The sequence below is a fragment of the Cheilinus undulatus genome, linkage group 21 (assembly GCF_018320785.1).
Source record: "Cheilinus undulatus linkage group 21, ASM1832078v1, whole genome shotgun sequence".
Classification (NCBI taxonomy): domain Eukaryota; kingdom Metazoa; phylum Chordata; class Actinopteri; order Labriformes; family Labridae; genus Cheilinus; species Cheilinus undulatus.
The window spans coordinates 27,213,607-27,235,802 of NC_054885.1; the positions used below are offsets into that span (position 1 = coordinate 27,213,607).

General features: G+C 38.8%; 1 protein-coding gene across 4 annotated transcripts in view; it reads right to left on the reverse strand.

Annotated features, from left to right (window-relative positions):
* Positions 1-22,196, reverse strand: part of LOC121503856 (GEM interacting protein) — a 34,075-nt gene continuing 11,879 nt past the window's right edge. For 2 of the 4 annotated variants that reach the window (XM_041778427.1, XM_041778424.1), the window contains exons 6-21: positions 12,625-12,689; positions 12,360-12,467; positions 12,190-12,270; positions 11,807-11,968; positions 10,944-11,081; positions 8,545-8,735; positions 8,206-8,297; positions 8,047-8,109; positions 7,838-7,924; positions 7,598-7,740; positions 7,335-7,511; positions 7,120-7,257; positions 6,819-7,018; positions 5,095-5,419; positions 2,948-3,050; positions 1-875 (exon numbers count right to left, since the gene is read on the reverse strand). In XM_041778427.1, the coding sequence (XP_041634361.1) occupies positions 250-875; positions 2,948-3,050; positions 5,095-5,419; positions 6,819-7,018; positions 7,120-7,257; positions 7,335-7,511; positions 7,598-7,740; positions 7,838-7,924; positions 8,047-8,109; positions 8,206-8,297; positions 8,545-8,735; positions 10,944-11,081; positions 11,807-11,968; positions 12,190-12,270; positions 12,360-12,467; positions 12,625-12,689 (2,699 nt within the window). In that variant the 3' untranslated portion in view covers positions 1-249. Of the gene's footprint in view, positions 876-2,947; positions 3,051-5,082; positions 5,420-6,818; positions 7,019-7,119; positions 7,258-7,334; positions 7,512-7,597; positions 7,741-7,837; positions 7,925-8,046; positions 8,110-8,205; positions 8,298-8,544; positions 8,736-10,943; positions 11,082-11,806; positions 11,969-12,189; positions 12,271-12,359; positions 12,468-12,624; positions 12,690-22,196 lie in introns of all 4 variants that reach the window. The other 2 variants (XM_041778426.1, XM_041778423.1) reach the window with 1 other exon arrangement.

The window sequence follows — 22,196 nt, forward strand, 5'->3', positions numbered from 1 at the left end:
TTTAAAGGGTGACATTGCAGAAACAAAGAAAATGAGTTTGGTAATTACCAATGCTGTTAATTTAGGGCAGCTGTGGCATGAACTTTACTTTGGGTGGTGGTCTAATAAATTTGTTGAGCACTGTATGTGAGCATTTTATCCATGAAAATATGTCATTAGCAGTAGAAGTTCTTCAACATGATAAAAGTGGCATTGAATGTTTTATAACCCAGTGTGTGTGCATGCGTGTAAATGTATTTCAGTTTCTCCTCAGACAAAGAGCTGCTCCTCCTTGCCTGAGTGGCTGCGTTTCAGCTTCAGGCCTGAAAGGATCTTGTGAGCCGGTGAGGTCAGTTTGTGCTCATGAGGAAGTGATTTAGAGGTGTTACTCTGTCCAACACTCCGCTTGTTATTGGAATGATTTATGTTCAGATCAGCCTGACGCCCAGCTGACACCACCTGAGCAGAATCTTTTGTTGAACTGGATGAAGTCAAAGCTGCAGCCGATGTAGGTGTTGAGTCCAGTCCGAGCATGTACTGCACAACCTGCCGAGGTTTCACCGGCACATCCACTTTACTCTCTCTGGCACTGCTGATCTGCTGAGTCTGGTTGCTGTTGTCACTGTGGGGATCTAAGTTTTGGGACAGTCTCTGCGTTCCTGGCTCTGGAGAGGAGCTACGACTGCTGTCTGCACTTCCTGGGGGACCCCTTGCTGGGGCTTCCTGATGTCTGGCTGTACGACATGGGTTGGGGAATCTGGTTCCTGGGTTATGATGCCGCTGATACTTCACAGGCTGTCTGGTGAAGCGATAGTGTGGCTGGACCCCCAAAGCAGAGTCTGGTTTTCCCACTGGCTCACTTTGAGGATGGCTGGATGCCCCTCTTATAGCCAGGACTGAGATAAGGGGGGAAGAAGAACATGTGACTCATAAAGTACATGACAATTATCAACACAGACTACTAAATATGATTAACTTTCACTCTTATTGCTTAAAGTAAGCACAGAACCTGAACAGTGAAAGCTTTAGTTGCATCTAAAAAAAAATTAGAATATCATGAAGCAGTTCATTTTTTTTTTCTGGTAATTCCATTTAAGAAGTGAAACTTCTTTATATTCTGGACTCATCATTATAAAGTGAAATATTTCATGACCTTTTAGTTTGAATGATGATGATTACGGCTCAAAAGAATAAAAAACCCACTGTCTCACAAAATTTGAATATCACAAAATATCACACTAAAAAAGATTTATAATACACAGATGTTGGCTTTCTGGAAAATTATGCTCATTTATGCACTTTGTAATTGGTTGGAGCTTCTTTTGCATGAATTACTGCGTCTATGAAACATGGCATGGAGCCGATCAGTCCGTGTCACTGCTGGAGTGTTATGAAGCCAAGGTTGCTCAGCCTTCAGCTTGTCTGTATTGTTGAGTCTGGTGTCTCTCATCTTCCTGTTGACACTTCCCCAGAGATTCTCTATGGGGTTCATGTCAGGCCAGTTTTCTGGCCAATCAAGCACAGTAACACCATGGTCATTGAAGCAGCTTTTGGTACCTTTGGCAGTGTGGGCAGATGCCAAGTCCTGCTGGAAAATGAAATCAGCATCTCCATAAAGCTTGTCAGCAGAAGGAAGCATGAAGTGCTCTAAAATTTCCTGGTACTGGTACTAGTATGCTTGGATACAGCACTGTGTGAACAACCAGATTCTTTAGCAATGACCTTTTGTGGCTTACCCTCCTTGTGGAGGGTGTCAGTGAGTGTCTTCTGGACATCTGTCAAGTCTGCAGTCTACCCCATGATTGTGTGGTCTACTGACCCAGACTGAGAGACCATTTAAAGGCTCAGGAAACCTTTGCAGGTGTTTTGAGTTAATTAGCTGATTAGGGTGTGACACCATGACTTTCCAATATTGAACTTTTTCACAATATTCTAATTTTCTGAGACACTGAATTTTGGGTTTCCATTATCTGTAAGCCATAATCATCAAAATTTCAAGAAACAAAGGCTTGAAGTATTTCACTCTATGTGTAATGAGTCTATATGATATATGGGGTTCACTTTCTGAAATAAGTGACAAAAAATATTGAACCTTTCATGATATTCTAATTCTTTTAGATGAACCTGTACATGATATTCTGATTCTTTTTTTGAGATGTACCAATCAGTACATTCTGCAAAGCAGGCTGGGTCTGCATCTATCCCTGGAAAGTTAAACAAAAGTTTAAAACTAATTTTACCTTCCAGTATCTAATGTTCTTATATGAATAATTTTAATTGTGAATAGATGCCTTGAGGCTGCTTATCGCCACAAAGTGGAATGCAAAGGCAAGAAAGCAAGCAAAGATATACAGCAAAAGATAAACAAAGTATCAGCAACAGGGAAAAAGACTTTATTTTACAGGGCTGATACAAAAATGTAACCAAGTCTAAAAAATGAACCAAGACCTCTTACTAAAATAAAATAAGTTATTATCTTTGAATCTAATTATCTTTATTGAATAATCCATTTGATCCAATTTAAAAAAAAAAAAAAAAAAAAAAAAGAGCAGAAACAGAAAGGAAGGAAACCTGACTTCCAAAATTAACCAGATGAAACTTGTAAAGTCAAAAGAAATCATGTGGGGCAGCCTGCATGATTCTTTTTTCATATTTTCATCACCCTAAGGTAGAGCATTCAACTGTCTGTCAGAAATTATGTTAATCTTAACAACTCAAGATATATTTGTGTTGTACCTTGAAGAAATCCAAACTAGAGTTCTTTTTAAACATGCTCGTAACCTGCAAAAGAACAGGCACACACTTCTATCTATGATTCATCATCACAGCAACAACTAAACACTCATCATCTATAGACTTGCTACATAAAGCTAAGCTATAAAAATAAACAACACTATTTGAATTCTATCATTATCTTGTTTATTCTATCCAATCAGCAGGATCTGCTCTGTCTCCGAGTCCCGCCTACCTGCTCTCTCAATGGCTTCAGGGCTGAGTTGGTCCACTGCCTCATTGGATGAAGACTTGTCAGATATATAACCCTCGCTTGACTCTCTCTTGATTGTTCGATTCTGTTGGAATGACACAGTTGAATAGGTTTCTGCAAGTGTTTTTAGAGCACTGCTAATCTGAAATACTACAGCTCTATAGGATGTACAGCGTCTATACAAAGTATTAACTCTCTTGGGTGTTTTACCCTTAATTAATTTTATAAATCAATCATGCTCAATATAATTAGCCTTTTTGGCAAAATAAAATAACCTCTTTAATGTTAAAGTGAAAAAAGATTTCCACAAAGTAATATCAATTAATTAAAAATACTTAAAATAAAATAATCGACTGCAGAGATCTGGCTAGTTGGTGCTAGTGGTCTCACAGTTAGTAAAATGAGAATCACCTGAGTGCCGTGGATGTGTCTCAGGTGATTGTGGTATAAAGACACCTGTGTCTGGAAGGTCCAGTCACTGGTTAATCAGTATTCCTGACCACTATTAAACCATGAAGACAAAAGAACACCCAAAGCAACTCCGAGAAAAGATTATTAAAAGTATGTCAGGGGATGGATACAAAAAATTCCAAGGCCCCGAAAATCCCCTGGAGTTCAGTTAAATCCCACATCAAGAAATGAAGAGAATATAGCACATGTGTAAACCTGCCTAGATCAGGCCGTCCTCAAAAACCGTGCGACTGTGCAAGAAGGAGACTAGTGAGAGCCACCAAGACACCTATGGCTACTCTGAAGGAGTTACAAGCTTCAGCAGCTGAGATGGGAGAGACTCTACATACAGTAACTGTTGCCCAGGATCTTCACCAGTCAAAGCTTTATGGGAGAGTGGCAAAGAAAAGCCACCTTTGAAGAAAACTCATTAAATTACATCTCCAGTTCACCAAAAGGCACCATGTTCAAGTGAAGTTCTTTGCGCTGATGAGACTAAAATGTCTGATGCTACGTTTGTGAACACCAAACACTGCACATCAAACACACCCCCACTGTGAGGCATGGTGGTGGCATCATTATGTTGTGGGGATGCTTCTCAGCAGCCGGCCCTGGAAGGCTTGTAAAGGTAGAAGGTAAAATGAATGCGGGAAAATAAAATAAAATCCTGGAGGACAGTCTTATTCAGTCTGCAGGAGAACTACAGCTTGGGAGAAGATTTATTTTCCAGCAAGACAATGACCTGAAGCTTACAGCAAAAGCTACACAGAAATGGTTTAAAGACAACAAGGTGAATGTTCTAGAGTGGTTGAGTCAAAGACCAGACCTCGATCCAACAGGGCTGTTCAGGCCTGATCCCTGTGCACTCTACTAGATACTGACTTGAAGCTAGTATGTATGCAGTCACTTATTTTATATTACATATATATTTTTTAATTAATTGGTATTATTTTGTGGACATCTATTTTCAGTTTGACATTAAAGATGTGTTTTGTATTTTTCTTGTTTTTTTGTTAAAAAAGCCAAAGCATTTTGACCATGATCACTTCATAAGAATAGATGAAAGGGTAAAACATCCAGTGGGTGAATACTTTTTAAAGACACTAACTGTGACTCTTTAAGGCAAAGGCCATGAATTAGTGCCAGATTACTCTAGCCAGTGTACATGATGTAAGTTATAAAACCTGTCCAAGACTTTTTCAACAAAAAGATTGGGTAAAGCTCATAATATGAATCATTTTCAACTCCTCTCAAAGAAAGACATTTTTACTTTTGTGCTTGAAGGCCCTGTGGAAGACACTGTAAATGTCAATAACTCTTTTTTCTCTCTGTCTTTCATGTTGTTGTTTATCAGCCAGTGAAAACTCCACTTAATAAAGACTGACAGGAAGCCGTGCAGATCAGAGAGCAGCAGAAAAGCAGCAGCTGTCCAGCGTGTTAATCCTGACAGAGAAAGCGTGAAGTGCCAGGTGCTAAGGAACTTATAACAGCAGGTAAATAAATCATTAGGAGAGGTTTAGACATGACCACACACTACCTATGTGTATGCCACATAACTGCTACTGGTCATTTTACACTCATGCTGCTCATGCCTGCAATGGACATTTGTTTACACTTGTACACAATCCCAACCACTGACTCTGTGTTCAGACTGAAAGTGTCCTTACCGTTGAACTTACTTCTAGTGAGAGTGGCCGCTCTCTAGAGGAGGTTTCATGCTCAGAGTCAGCGTCAACTTCTCCGTCCAGGTGACAGGAAGCTCTAGGAGGGGTGTCAGGAAGAGGTGCAGTGGGGGCTGGGGGAGTGGGCGTACAGCTTTTTGGCTGGATTCCAAAAATCTCGTCATGGTGAGTGATGAGGAACTCAACTAGAATAGACTGGTAACTGGTCTCCAGCAGGGTGATCATTGACATGTCTGTGGACACTAGGGGGCGCAACAGTGTCGGCCCAAACACGATACCCAAATTGCTCGGGGACATCTTGTTTTCTTGGTTCTCTGACACCCTGTGAAGACAGAGGGAGACATCAGAGCAATGCAAATGAAATGGGAGGGTTTGTTTACGTGCAACTACAAAGATTTAAACTTCAGAAAATATTCAGAACCCCTTCCATTTTTGTTCATTTTTTTAATGCTGCAGCCTGATGCTACAGTCCTTTGAAATCTATTTGTTCTCTTACTCATCTATACTTAGTGCCCCATCATGACGAAGACAAACAAGAATATTAGAAATTTTTGAAAATGTGTCCAAAATAAAAACCTGAAATATCACAATGACATAGATACAACACTTGAAATTTAGCTCAGCTTCCTCCAGTTTCTCCACCTCTATTGGAGTCCACCTGTGTAAAATGAAACTGATCGGACATGATTCGGAAAGGTACACACTTTTCTTTAGAAGGCCTCACAGCTAGCAATGTATATCAGAGCAAACCTCAAACCATGAGATCAGAGGAACTTCCTCCAGAGCTCAGAGACAGGATTGTTGCAAGGCACAGATCTGGGGAAACCTAAAAAATCTTGGTTTGGCACAACCAGAGCTCTTCCAAGAGCTGACCATCTGGCCAAACTGAGCAGGCTTGTAGTAAAAGAGGTGGCCAAGAATCTGATGATCACTCTGACTGAGCTCCAGAGATCCTGTATGGAGATGGGACAAATTTCCAGAAGGACAAACATCACTGCAGCCCTCCAATGATCTGGGCTTTATGGCAGAATGGCTAGATCAAAGCCTCTCCTCAGTACAAAATATGTGAGAGCCCGTTTGGAGTTTGCAAAAAAGCACCATTCTGTGACGAAAAAAAGATTCTGTGGTCTGATGAAACCAAGATTGAACTGTTTGACCTAATGTTATGTCTGGCAACCAAGGCATCGCTCATCATCTGCCTAATACCATCCTAACAGTAAAGCACGGTGGTGGCAGCATCATGCTGTGGGGGTGTTTTTCAGCAGCAGGGTCAGGGAGACTTGTCAGAGTTGAGGGAAAACATGGGGTAAAGTTCAGAGATATCCTCAATGAAAACCAGGTCCTCAGCACTCAGGACCCCAGACTGGGCCGAGGGGTCACCTCCCAACAGGACAATGACTTTAAGTCCACAGCCAAGACAGCACAGGAGTGGCCCAGCCAGAGCCCAAAGACCTGTAAATGGCTGTACACCTACAGTCCCCATATTCAAAATAGACTTAAAGCTGTAATTGTTGCCAAAGGTGCTTCAACTAAGTACTGAGTAAAGGATCTGAATACTTATGCCAATGTGATATTTCCATTTTTTAACATTTTTTTCATTATTGGGTACAGAGAGCAGATTAATGAAATTAAAAACATAATATAAATGACGGTAGCATCAGGCTGCAACATTGCAAAGATGAATAAAGAGAAGGGGATCTGTAACTCAGCAGCATTCTCACCTTTGCAGGTGACTCATCAAATGCTGCAAAGTGCTGTAGCAATAAAAAGGGAGTCTCTGTAGTAGCTTTTGCAGGTTGTTTATGATCTCCATTATCTCATTAGTGTCTGGTGTTGGCTCCTTTTCACTCAGGTGCTGAATGTTTTTACCCACCGTGATGAAGTCATTGTACAAGTCAAAGGTTAGTAAGGGCTCTGGAAGCTGAGAGAGAGAGAGGAATAGAGAGGTTATTCATGGAGAGGGGGGAAACTTTAACAGAGCTTAATCTCTCACTTAAATGTCTAAATCATAAATTGAAGTACCTCCTTAAAGAAGTGTTTAAGGATTGAAGTGATGTCATGTGGAGAGAGATCAGAGAGGTCCACTAGCTCTTTTTGTGTCTCAAAAGCCTGACAGTGCTTCTGGATTCGAGGTTTAGACCCACTCACACGATACACCCCCTTTAAAAGATGAGTTATCAGACCAAGGCAAAAACTTTTTTGTTCAAAAGTTCAAGCACTGTGATAGTGAATCATACCTGAACAGAAAGAGCGCGACTCTCAATCTCAGAAGTGCATCGCAGCACCACGAAGGGCACCTCATCTGGCCTGTCACGTGGCAACAGAGACAGGTCTACTCCGAACACAGTCCCCTTCCTGTGTTCACACTCTGTGTGACACACCTCCATGCACTTCCTGTGCAAAGACAAGCCGCACTGAGGGCAGAAAAAAAACAAGTCAGAGGACACTACGATCTCACCCATCACCACGTGAGTGTGTTTCTCTTCATTTTGCCTCATACCTCCTCACATTCAACCCCGTTGACAACAATGTAGTTCTCACACTGTTTGCACTTGACCATTTTGCTCTTCATCTTTCTGAGGCGGTGTGTCAGGGCAGCTCGTGAGGGTGTGCGAATCTTGGCTTGCTGACCATCGATGCACTCTTCAAGGACAGGAATAGAAAAAATATACTCAGCTAAATTTCCATGGGAGCTACTTTCAAAGCTCTTAACAAGGGAAAGGAAGTAGAAGTGGCAAACCTGATTCAGAGGCAAGATCCCGTTCATCTAGATCATCTGATGACACCGTCAGAGTGGATGAAGTTTTAGGGAGCCTTTTGGTGTGAGCTTCATTTATACATTAAGCATAATGCAGGGAGAAGGGAAAGATAAATCAAATGTGTTAATCTTCACAGGGGTTGATACAAAGGAAAAAAAAAATCACAGAAAAAGTGCAGACTTGAGCTTACCAGGGCTGGTCAGAGACTCTAAACTTCCCCCAAAACTTTCACCGTCACTGTACCCAGCTTTCCCTAAGTATAACAAAACACACAGGAGAGCAAGAATTAAATCAAAGTGGATAGTTCGCAGGTAAATATCATGCTGGTTTAATCAGTGGGAGTCCGTACTGCCATCATTTGGTCGTCTGTGAGGACTGTCATCTGTCATTGGTGAACAGTCCTGCTGAGAGCTGAGAGTGTTGCTGGTTTTCCGTTTGTTCCTTCAAAATTAAGAAAAAATTAAAACTATTTTTATGACTTGGAAAGTTTGCTTTTTACAGTCTATAATACCGTCATGTTTTCTTGTGTGATATTTGAATCTAATGACATCTTAGGAAATAAGAACAGTGAGTTTCTAAATGCATGACTGTACAAACTATTTCATTACATTTCATCACATAAATACATCTGTGTCTAACCGTCTGACTAAAGTATGAGCAGAGGCAGTCATCGGTCAGCGTGGCTTACCCTTTGCCCTGAGGGAGATACTCCTGGAAGGCGAATGTTTGGAGGGGCTGTTCAGGACGAGGCTTGCTGAGGATGTACAGCAGGTAGGGCTCCCCAGGCTCTAGAGACCTGCATGTCAGCTCCAAGTTGTGGTAGCCAAGGGGGACGGGCTCTGTCTGCTGCCTCTGGTAGTAAAACATGTTGACTGTAGCCTAATGCATGAAGGAGACATGATGGAGGAGACAGAGGGATAACCCTTTAGGGCACACATTGAAATACTTGGAAATTCAAAATTTAAACCCAGAATATTATTGGTTGACATCCCAAGACTTTTAATTTTAAACTTTTGTCACTTATATATATTGTTTCATTATTATGGTGAAAATCAAGGTCAACAAAGTGATCATATGGTTCCTTGCCTGTGTTGTTTTTTATCTTGACCTCGAGTCCATAATAAAGTTTGAATTGAATCAAATTGGATTAAACAAGAATAACAAAAATCACACATATTTCAATATATAACCCCCATTTTTCCAATAATTCCACCAGAAAACATTTTTAAAAGATCACAGATATCAATGTCCGAAGTAATGTAAGCATAAATAAGTCTCACAGTAAAAATTAAAACTAATATAAACCACATAGGTATAATAAAACTGTTACAAGGTTATAAAACTGACCAAAAATGACTCCTATCTAATTATTTACACCATGAAATTTTCTATAGATTAGTAAAATTTAACACTGGATCACTCTTTAAATTTTTTACAAATCTGTAACATCTAACTTCACTATAGAGCAGTGGTTCTCAACAGGTGAGTTGGGACCCAAAAGTGGGTCGCAAAGCTGCTTTCAGTGGGTTGCGAATTGGTGCCTGGAAAAAAATGTAGCTTTGTAGCAAAGATGTGCAGAAATTCTAGGTTGACATATTTTCATTTATTTTATTTTTTAAATTTTACTCTGTTTTGGTGGACAAGGAGTACATTTTGGTTGAAAGCTTGAGATTTTGACTTTTTATTCTGTTATTTTAGATATATTTCAGAAGTATATAATATAATAAAGAAATCTGATTTTTTCCATGAGGGTGTTTTCTTTTTTTCATATTTAAAAACAGAACCAAAATCCACTTTATCATGGTACAACAGAATGAAATGACATGTTTGCATGTACATCCTCCCAAAGTTTTGTCCAGTATCTTTGTTAAGCTTGGTGTTTTGCTCTATCAGTGATATTAACAGCAACATGTTTTGTTGAATTAATTTTAGTGGCTTACATTAGTGGAAATTTTGATTGAGATTTCATGTGAAGGAGGTGTTAGTGGTGTCAGCTGAGAATCATTGCTATAGTAGAGTACTATCATCCTACATGATATGGAGTTATTTGTTAAGAAAATACCCTTAGTATGGCTTGTTAGATGTGTTGGCTGTATGCCTTAAAGGTCACATTTAACCCTTTTAAGACAAATTTATATTGGTCTCAGAGGTCCCCAAAACATGCCTGTGAAGTTTGTTGCCAAAAAACAAAACAAAAACAAAAACAAAACAAAAAAAAAAAAACACGCCAGTATTTGATATTGCATGTCTAAACACCCCTCAGTTTCGGCCCTGCTCAGAACGAGCTGTTTCTGTGTCTGTGGCTTTAAATGTTAATGAGCTATCTGACTACTCCCCTCTCAGGAAATGGATGTGACTTAATGGATGTGGCTCTCCTGATCCTCCTCTCAACGCAGGAGAAGAGGGTGGAACTGTCTTCCAAGCGGGGAGGGCCAACTGAACTTGGGGGCGGTGCTAACTCCCCACATGACATCATGAGGGGAAAATCTGAGAACGGCTTGTTTCAGCACACATTTTCTAAAAGGTGTGTGTGTGTGTGTGTGTGTGTGGGGGGGGGGGGGGGGGTATTTTTGGGGGGATTGTGGACAGCCCAGGGGCACACATTTTTGCTAGAAAGGCCTGAAAAAGTGTGTTTTGTATAATATGTGACCTTTAATATAATAACTAAAAGCTGTTTAAGTGGCATATTCAATTAAAAAAAAGGATGGCCATTTTGATACATTTTTGAAATCCAAACCATTTGTATACTACTAAGATTTTTTCATAGTGCTTTGCTGTTTGAGCTATTATATTCATGCCTACTTTACTGTATGTGTGTATCTGTGAAAGGTTCACTGTTTTATAATAATAAATGTGCTGGAATGTGACGTGTCCCAGGAAGGCAAATTCTTTAGCCTAACTTCTTTAATTTCTTAGTGCAAAAATGTTTAAATGCAGTCTGCATATAAAAGTCTTAAAGACTGACTATCATTGCAATAAATGTAACACATGTTTAAAGATATTATTCCACAGCCTTTAACTGCACTGTACAACCTTTTTGAAAGCATGCAGACATGGGGACAGACGTGAAGCTCTTCGATTACAAACCTCTTTGAGCACAGTGTCCCCCTGGCAGATGAGCTTGCGAATGTGGGAAATAATTCTCTCTTTGACCTTCACTAACTCATCTTGGTGAAGCCTGGCATCTGCCACACATTGTTTGTAAAAAATCTCTGCATCCGTCACCTGGAGGATTTACAGAGAAGAACAGAGAGCTGCTTAAATAACACAAATCTTGTAGTAAATACTGTAAAGTGAATACAAACGTTGTGTCTTAACACATGTTAACATGTCAAAACCCTGAGATCTATGTTGGACTGATTTTTTAATCTAGACTGTTAAAAGGTTGGTCACCTCTTTCCTGGTTTGGTTTAATTTAAGCAGGGCAAAAATCTAAGCCCATGACATCTCTAGTCTCTTTGGGGAATTACCCTGCTCCCCTAATGCTAGTGTTTTTGTTTGTTGTGAGGTAAATTTCCCGAATCTGTCAGCCAAAGTGGCCTATGGGTCATTAAAAGCGTCATAACAGAGAGACTTGTGCTAAAAAACAGTACATTTAACCCCCAGAGCCAGACAGCTGTGCTCTGATCAGATGTATTTTTTTAATTGAGAGGATGGTATTTCATGTGAGTGGGTGTGGCTTCAACTCATTCAATTGACATGCCAAAACCAGCCTAGAGCAGATTTTACTGCCTCATTTTTCATGATTTTGAAGCTTAATTTGATAAACTTAGAGATGTTTCTCATGACTGAATTTTGGCCTGGTGGTTCATAACACAGTGGCCTGTCATACAACCAACCTAAAATATTGATTTTTTAAATCACTTTACAGGGACTTTAAAAGTCATAAACAGTCTTAAATACTAAACTTGCATGAGTGATGTGTGTTGCACAAAAAAGGGGACGTTCACCTTAGTCTGGGCTTCATCTTTGGACTTCCTCCTCTTGTCCAGAGTTTTGAGTCCAGTTGTGTCATCCACAGCCTTAGCTGATATAGCTTTGGCCTTTTCTAACTCATCACAGCGCTGGTAATACTGCTGACGAGCCTTTTTAAAAGCGGTCACTGACTCATTCTGAAAACATGCAAGAGAAAAGTTTTTTACTATCTGGGCCATTATGAAGTCTTTTAAGTTAAGAGTGGTTACCAACAAGTTCAAAACAGTCCTTGTCCTTTTTCAGAGAGAATTTGTGGCTCTTGAGCTAACTCTCCAGACATCTAGTTGTTTGAAATGTCTCAAACTTGACAGTTTAATAAATTGGGCTCAACTAAAACAAATGAGTAAGATTCTCTTACCATCCTCCTTTGTTGTCTTGCCCACTGCTCTTTAAACTCTCTGCGCCATTTTTCAATCTCATTCCTCTTTGCAGACAAAGCCTTTGGGAAAAAATAAGATTGATCAATTAAACCTAAAGATAAAAAAAGAAACCCTTAAACTCTAACTTTTATTGTGTGGCCCTGTATACCTGGTAACAGCGATTTTGCACAAGCTCTGAAATCTTTTTGGAGGTCAGGCTGTTCTTAATGTCTTGCTCCAGCGCCATTGTGTAGATGTACTGAAGGGGCATCATTTCCTTTAAAAAACAAGAAAAGCTTTGAGCAACAGTAGACATAGACCAGAAAAAATATGACGAACTTATCTCTATATTAGTTATTAATTAAAAAAAAAACATTAATACTGTGATAGATAAAATTTATTCTTTTGCACACATTCACATAATGAAGCCATACCTGCTGTGCCACATTGATTTTGGCTCCTTCTGCTGTCTTTATCACATTTTTAGCAAATTCTTGTTCTGTCAAAAGAAATCTTAGAGTTACTCACAAGACACAGTTCATTATAAGTAGAAAAAGGGGAATGATAGGTTGCTAACAAATATGCTTAAGTCCACAACAATTAAGAGGGAGATTGTGGAGCGCATCCCCAGGAAGTCACCGGTTCGGAGGTTGCAGCAAACTAATGTTAATGTTTTATATGAATGCTTTAAAAAATGTCCTTATAAGAATGTCTTAATCATTAAAAAACATGGATTTTTGAATGATTTAAAAACTATATTTAAGACTTTTTCTAAATTGCATCCTCATTTTCACATTTTACATCTCTGGAGGCCTGGTTTCCCCTCTTTTAGTGTGTATAGCTCTGTGAATCAATGAAAAAAAAAAAAAAACAGCAGCAACAATATAAGGCTCTCAGAGTTTAATACTGTAATATTCTTCCATACAGTGAATTTTAAAATAACACAATCTCTGTTATCTTTATTGATCTATTCCCATACGTTTTTTTAGCCTGTGACCCCCCTAAAAAACAGTGTCAGAGACCAGGGTACCACTGAATCTTAAGGTGGTTAAAGCATACAATGTTGCATAAAGTATCTGAAACATATTTACATTCTGGGGAGTTTTTGTACACATTGCTGACATTTAAGCACAAGTCTTACACATCTATGGTTTTATTTTAGATTGAGCTCTTTTTAAAGATGTTCTTTGCAATATCAAATAAAATTTGCTACACTAAATCTTTTTAAAAATTCTTCATTTCTTTTGGAAAGCATCCCTCGACGGCGTTTTGCAACCCACTGGGGGGTCCTGACCCCCAATTCAGGAACCACTGATTTATAGTATGGAAAAGTGCAGTTGCATAACATAGGAAAGAATCCTTAGAAATATCACAGGCAAGCTCCTACATGTTGTCTACATTGCACAAAAAACATTAGCAACTGACATGTTGCAATTTTTTTTCTTACATGTAAGAAAATGTACAGAACTTGCTTACAATTTTGTTGACGGAAATTAAAAAGTTCATAATAGCTTGGATTTATATGGTGCCTTTCATAGGACCCAAGGCTGCTTTACTGAAGAACAGAAGAGAAGACAACACTAAAGACAAACACTAAGTTGAGTGTATGTAGGGGCAGGTTTAGGAGATACTAGGCTGTGGTGAACAGGTGGAGCTTGAGGAGGTTTATAAACATGTCCAAAGATAGAGGATTGCAGATGTTTTCAGGAAGGGTGTGTGTGTGTGTGTGTTGGGGGTAGTCGTGAAGGCTCTGTCTCTATAGGTATGAAGTTTGGTGGTGGGAACAGAGAGAAGCTAGTATCATTACTAAAGATTTATCTTCTGGTCTAATGACAACCCTACTGCGATATTTATCATGTGAATCATTTGTTGAGTTGATATGACCCTTAGGGCACTCATTCCTAAATTCTGAGTTGAGACAAAAAGTTGGGTCATGGGAGAGTTTTCATAATTTCTTTGCCACAGTATTCAGTGTGACAATAATGTCTGCAGTACACATTATAGCATTATGGAGGGCTGCACCCTATAACACTCAACCTCTCCGCCATAACAAAACACAAAACAAGGCTCTACCAGCCACTGGAAGCCTTTCATTATTTCAAAGTTGTTGGGTCCTGATGGCTTGAACCTTGTAAAAATGGGCCACCAGAAATAAAATTTGGGAAACACTAACATAGAGCCTTGTGTTGGATCATATCTGAGTAACTGTGTCCTTTATGGAAGTAGACAGAGTACTGTTGCCATTAGTATTATAACAGTGTTGCGATTATAACATTGTTGTCCAGAGTAATATAAAAGTGTTGTCCAGTGTAATATAACAGTGATGTCAAGTATAATATAACAGTGTTGTCCAGTGTAATATAACAGTGTAGTTCAGTGTAATATAACAGTGTAGTTCAGTGTAATATAACAGTGTAGTTCAGTGTAATATAACAGTGTTGTCCAGTGTAATATAACAGTGTTTTCCAGTGTAATATAACAGTGTTGTCCGGTGTAATAGACGGTGTTGTCCAGTGTAATATAACAGTGTTGTCCAGTGTAATATAACAGTGTTGTCCAGTGTAATATAACAGTGTTGTCCAGTGTAATTTAACAGTGATGTCCAGTGTAATATAACAGTGTTGTCCAGTGTAATAGACGGTGTTGTCCAGTGTAATATAACAGTGTTGTCCAGTGTAATAGACAGTGTTGTCTAGTGTAATATAACAGTGTTGTCCTGTGTAATTTCACGGTGATGTCCAATGTATAGGACAGTGTTGTCCAGTGTAATATAACAGTGTTGTCCAGTGTATAGGACAGTGTTGTCCAGTGTATAGGACAGTGTAGTCCAGTGTAATATAACAGTGTTGTCCAGTGTATAGGACAGTAATGTCCAGTGTAATATAACAGTGTTGTCCAGAGTAATATAACAGTGTTGTCCAGAGTAATATAACAGTGTTGTCCAGTGTAATATAACAGTGTTGTCCAGTGTAATAGACAGTGTTGTCCAGTGTAATATAACAGTGTTGTCCAGTGTATAGGACAGTGTTGTCCGGTGTAATATAACAGTGTTGTCCAGTGTAATATAACAGTGTTTTCCAGTGTAATATAACAGTTATGTCCAGTGCAATAGACGGTGTTGTCCAGTGTAATATAACAGTGTTGTCCAGTGTATAGGACAGTGTTGTCCAGTGTATAGGACAGTGTAGTCCAGTGTAATATAACAGTGTTGTCCAGTGTATAGGACAGTAATGTCCAGTGTAATATAACAGTGTTGTCCAGAGTAATATAACAGTGTTGTCCAGAGTAATATAACAGTGATGTCCAGTGTAATATAACAGTGTTGTCCAGTGTAATAGACAGTGTTGTCCAGTGTAATATAACAGTGTTGTCCAGTGTACAGGACAGTGTAGTCCAGTGTAATATAACAGTGTTGTCCAGTGTATAGGACAGTAATGTCCAGTGTAATATAACAGTGTTGTCCAGAGTAATATAACAGTGTTGTCCAGAGTAATATAACAGTGTTGTCCAGTGTAATATAACAGTGTTGTCCAGTGTAATATAACAGTGTTGTCCAGTGTAATATAACAGTGTTGTCCAGTGTAATAGACGGTGTTGTCCAGTGTAATATAACAGTGTTGTCCAGTGTAATAGACGGTGTTGTCCAGTGTAATAGACGGTGTTGTCCAGTGTAATATAACAGTGTTGTCCAGTGTAATAGACGGTGTTGTCCAGTGATATATAACAGTGTTGTCCAGAGTAATATAACAGTGTTGTCCAGTGTAATATAACAGTAATGTCCAGTGTAATATAACAGTGTTGTCCGGTGTAATATAACAGTGTTGTCCAGAGTAATAGACGGTGTTGTCCAGTGTAATATAACAGTGATGTCTAGTGTAATAGATGGTGTTGTCCAGTGTAATATAACAGTGTTTTCCAGTGTAAAAGAACAGTGTTGTCCAGTGTAATAGACAGTGTTGTCCAGTGTAATAGACAGTGTTGTCCAGTGTAATATAACAGTGTTGTCCAGTGTAATATAACAGTGTTGTCCAGTGTAATATAACAGTGTTGTCCAGTGTAATAGACGGTGTTGTCCAGTGTAATATAACAGTGTTGTCCAGTGTAATATAACAGTCTTGTCCAGTGTAATAGACGGTGTTGTCCAGTGTAATATAAGAGTGTTGTCCAGTGTAATAGACGGTGTTGTCCAGTGATATATAACAGTGTTGTCCAGAGTAATATAACAGTGTTTTCCAGTGTAATATAACAGTAATGTCCAGTGTAATATAACAGTGTTGTCCAGTGTAATATAACAGTGTTGTCCAGTGTAATAGACGGCGTTGTCCAGTGTAATATAACAGTGTTTTCCAGTGTTATATAACAGTGTTGTCCAGTGTAATAGACGGTGTTGTCCAGTGTAATATAACAGTGATGTCCAGTGTAATATAACAGTGTTGTCCAGTGTAATAGAACAGTGATGTCCAGTGTAATATAACAGTGTTGTCCGGTGGAATATAACAGTGTTGTCCAGAGTAATAGACGGTGTTGTCCAGTGTAATATAACAGTGATGTCTAGTGTAATAGATGGTGTTGTCCAGTGTAATATAACAGTGTTTTCCAGTGTAAAAGAACAGTGTTGTCCAGTGTAATAGACAGTGTTGTCCAGTGTAATAGACGGTGTTGTCCAGTGATATATAACAGTGTTGTCCAGAGTAATATAACAGTGTTTTCCAGTGTAATATAACAGTAATGTCCAGTGTAATATAACAGTGTTGTCCAGTGTAATATAACAGTGTTGTCCAGTGTAATATAACAGTCTTGTCCAGTGTAATAGACGGTGTTGTCCAGTGTAATATAACAGTGTTGTCCAGTGTAATAGACGGTGTTGTCCAGTGATATATAACAGTGTTGTCCAGAGTAATATAACAGTGTTTTCCAGTGTAATATAACAGTGTTGTCCAGTGTAATATAACAGTGTTGTCCAGTGTAATATAACAGTGTTGTCCAGTGTAATAGACGGTGTTGTCCAGTGTAATATAACAGTGTTGTCCAGTGTAATATAACAGTCTTGTCCAGTGTAATAGACGGTGTTGTCCAGTGTAATATAACAGTGTTGTCCAGTGTAATGGACGGTGTTGTCCAGTGATATATAACAGTGTTGTCCAGAGTAATATAACAGTGTTTTCCAGTGTAATATAACAGTAATGTCCAGTGTAATATAACAGTGTTGTCCAGTGTAATATAACAGTGTTGTCCAGTGTAATAGACGGCGTTGTCCAGTGTAATATAACAGTGTTTTCCAGTGTTATATAACAGTGTTGTCCAGTGTAATAGACGGTGTTGTCCAGTGTAATATAACAGTAATGTCCAGTGTAATATAACAGTGTTGTCCAGTGTAATAGAACAGTGATGTCCAGTGTAATATAACAGTGTTGTCCAGTGTAATAGACGGTGTTGTCCAGTTTAATATAACAGTGTTGTCCAGTGTAATAGACGGTGTTGTCCAGTGTAATATAACAGTGTTGTCCAGAGTAATATAACAGTGTTGTCCAGTGTAATAGACGGTGTTGTCCAGTGTAATTTAACAGTGATGTCCAGTATAATATAACAGTGTTGTCCAGTGTAATAGACGGTGTGTCCAGTGTAATATAACAGTGATGTCCAGTGTAATTTAACAGTGATGTCCAGTGTAATATAACAGTGTTGTCCAGTGTATAGGACAGTGTTGTCCGGTGTAATATAACAGTGATGTCTAGTGTAATAGATGGTGTTGTCCAGTGTAATATAACAGTGTTTTCCAGTGTAAAAGAACAGTGTTGTCCAGTGTAATAGACAGTGTTGTCCAGTGTAATAGACAGTGTTGTCCAGTGTAATATAACAGTGTTGTCCAGTGTAATATAACAGTGTTGTCCAGTGTAATATAACAGTGTTGTCCAGTGTAATAGACGGTGTTGTCCAGTGTAATATAACAGTGTTGTCCAGTGTAATATAACAGTCTTGTCCAGTGTAATAGACGGTGTTGTCCAGTGTAATATAACAGTGTTGTCCAGTGTAATAGACGGTGTTGTCCAGTGATATATAACAGTGTTGTCCAGAGTAATATAACAGTGTTTTCCAGTGTTATATAACAGTAATGTCCAGTGTAATATAACAGTGTTGTCCAGTGTAATATAACAGTGTTGTCCAGTGTAATAGATGGCGTTGTCCAGTGTAATATAACAGTGTTTTCCAGTGTTATATAACAGTGTTGTCCAGTGTAATAGACGGTGTTGTCCAGTGTAATATAACAGTGATGTCCAGTGTAATATAACAGTGTTGTCCAGTGTAATAGAACAGTGATGTCCAGTGTAATATAACAGTGTTGTCCAGTGTAATATAACAGTGTTGTCCAGTGTAATATAACAGTGTTGTCCAGTGTAATAGACGGTGTTGTCCAGTTTAATATAACAGTGTTGTCCAGTGTAATAGACGGTGTTGTCCAGTGTAATATAACAGTGTTGTCCAGAGTAATATAACAGTGTTGTCCAGTGTAATAGACGGTGTTGTCCAGTGTAATTTAACAGTGATGTCCAGTATAATATAACAGTGTTGTCCAGTGTAATAGACGGTGTGTCCAGTGTAATATAACAGTGATGTCCAGTGTAATTTAACAGTGATGTCCAGTGTAATATAACAGTGTTGTCCAGTGTATAGGACAGTGTTGTCCGGTGTAATATAACAGTGTTGTCCAGTGTAATAGACGGTGTGTCCAGTGTAATATAACAGTGATGTCCAGTGTAATTTAACAGTGATGTCCAGTGTAATATAACAGTGTTGTCCAGTGTATAGGACAGTGTTGTCCAGTGTAATTTAACAGTGATGTCCAGTGTAATATAACAGTGTTGTCCAGTGTATAGGACAGTGTTGTCCGGTGTAATATAACAGTGTTGTCCAGTGTAATATAACAGTGTTGTCCAGTGTATAGGACAGTGTTGTCCAGTGTATAGGACAGTGTAGTCCAGTGTAATATAACAGTGTTGTCCAGTGTATAGGACAGTAATGTCCAGTGTAATATAACAGTGTTGTCCAGAGTAATATAACAGTGTTGTCCAGAGTAATATAACAGTGTTGTCCAGTGTAATATAACAGTGTTGTCCAGTGTAATAGACAGTGTTGTCCAGTGTAATATAACAGTGTTGTCCAGTGTATAGGACAGTGTAGTCCAGTGTAATATAACAGTGTTGTCCAGTGTATAGGACAGTAATGTCCAGTGTAATATAACAGTGTTGTCCAGAGTAATATAACAGTGTTGTCCAGAGTAATATAACAGTGTTGTCCAGTGTAATATAACAGTGTTGTCCAGTGTAATATAACAGTGTTGTCCAGTGTAATATAACAGTGTTGTCCAGTGTAATAGACGGTGTTGTCCAGTGTAATATAACAGTGTTGTCCAGTGTAATAGACGGTGTTGTCCAGTGTAATAGACGGTGTTGTCCAGTGTAATATAACAGTGTTGTCCAGTGTAATAGACGGTGTTGTCCAGTGATATATAACAGTGTTGTCCAGAGTAATATAACAGTGTTGTCCAGTGTAATATAACAGTAATGTCCAGTGTAATATAACAGTGTTGTCCGGTGTAATATAACAGTGTTGTCCAGAGTAATAGACGGTGTTGTCCAGTGTAATATAACAGTGATGTCCAGTGTAATAGATGGTTTTGTACAGTGTTATATAACAGTGTTTCCAGTGTAAAGAACAGTGTTGTCCAGTGTAATAGACAGTGTTGTCCAGTGTAATAGACAGTGTTGTCCAGTGTAATATAACAGTGTTGTCCAGTGTAATATAACAGTGTTGTCCAGTGTAATATAACAGTGTTGTCCAGTGTAATAGACGGTGTTGTCCAGTGTAATATAACAGTGTTGTCCAGTGTAATATAACAGTCTTGTCCAGTGTAATAGACGGTGTTGTCCAGTGTAATATAACAGTGTTGTCCAGTGTAATAGACGGTGTTGTCCAGTGATATATAACAGTGTTGTCCAGAGTAATATAACAGTGTTTTCCAGTGTAATATAACAGTAATGTCCAGTGTAATATAACAGTGTTGTCCAGTGTAATATAACAGTGTTGTCCAGTGTAATAGACGGTGTTGTCCAGTGTATGTAATATAACAGTGTTTTCCAGTGTTATATAACAGTGTTGTCCAGTGTAATAGACGGTGTTGTCCAGTGTAATATAACAGTGATGTCCAGTGTAATATAACAGTGTTGTCCAGTGTAATAGAACAGTGATGTCCAGTGTAATATAACAGTGTTGTCCAGTGTAATATAACAGTGTTGTCCAGTGTAATATAACAGTGTTGTCCAGTGTAATAGACGGTGTTGTCCAGTTTAATATAACAGTGTTGTCCAGTGTAATAGACGGTGTTGTCCAGTGTAATATAACAGTGTTGTCCAGAGTAATATAACAGTGTTGTCCAGTGTAATAGACGGTGTTGTCCAGTGTAATTTAACAGTGATGTCCAGTATAATATAACAGTGTTGTCCAGTGTAATAGACGGTGTGTCCAGTGTAATATAACAGTGATGTCCAGTGTAATTTAACAGTGATGTCCAGTGTAATATAACAGTGTTGTCCAGTGTAATAGACGGTGTTGTCCAGTGTAATATAACAGTGTTGTCCAGTGTAATAGACAGTGTTGTCTAGTGTAATATAACAGTGTTGTCCTGTGTAATTTCACAGTGATGTCCAATGTATAGGACAGTGTTGTCCAGTGTAATATAACAGTGTTGTCCAGTGTATAGGACAGTGTTGTCCGGTGTAATATAACAGTGTTGTCCAGTGTAATATAACAGTGTTTTCCTGTGTAATATAACAGTGTTGTCCAGTGTAATAGACGGTGTTGTCCAGTGTAATATAACAGTGTTGTCCAGTGTATAGGACAGTGTTGTCCAGTGTATAGGACAGTGTTGTCCAGTGTATAGGACAGTGTAGTCCAGTGTAATATAACAGTGTTGTCCGGTGTAATATAACAGTGTTGTCCAGTGTAATTTAACAGTGATGTCCAGTGTAATATAACAGTGTTGTCCAGTGTAATAGACGGTGTTGTCCAGTGTAATATAACAGTGTTGTCCAGTGTAATAGACAGTGTTGTCTAGTGTAATATAACAGTGTTGTCCTGTGTAATTTCACAGTGATGTCCAATGTATAGGACAGTGTTGTCCTGTCCTGTGTAATTTCACAGTGATGTCCAATGTATAGGACAGTGTTGTCCAGTGTAATATAACAGTGTTGTCCAGTGTATAGGACAGTGTTGTCCGGTGTAATATAACAGTGTTGTCCAGTGTAATATAACAGTGTTTTCCAGTGTAATATAACAGTGTTGTCCAGTGTAATAGACGGTGTTGTCCAGTGTAATATAACAGTGTTGTCCAGTGTATAGGACAGTGTTGTCCAGTGTATAGGACAGTGTTGTCCAGTGTATAGGACAGTGTAGTCCAGTGTAATATAACAGTGTTGTCCAGTGTATAGGACAGTAATGTCCAGTGTAATATAACAGTGTTGTCCAGAGTAATATAACAGTGTTGTCCAGAGTAATATAACAGTGTTGTCCAGTGTAATATAACAGTGTTGTCCAGTGTAATAGACAGTGTTGTCCAGTGTAATATAACAGTGTTGTCCAGTGTAATATAACAGTGTTGTCCAGAGTAATATAACAGTGTTGTCCAGAGTAATATAACAGTGTTGTCCAGTGTAATATAACAGTGATGTCCAGTGTAATATAACAGTGTTGTCCAGTGTAATATAACAGTGATGTCCAGTGTAATATAACAGTGTTGTCAGTGTAATATAACAGTTTTTTCCAGTGTATAGGACAGCGTTGTCCGGTGTAATATAACAGTGTTGTCCAGAGTAATAGACGGTGTTGTCCAGTGTAATATAACAGTGATGTCTAGTGTAATAGATGGTGTTGTCCAGTGTAATATAACAGTGTTTTCCAGTGTAAAAGAACAGTGTTGTCCAGTGTAATAGACAGTGTTGTCCAGTTTAAT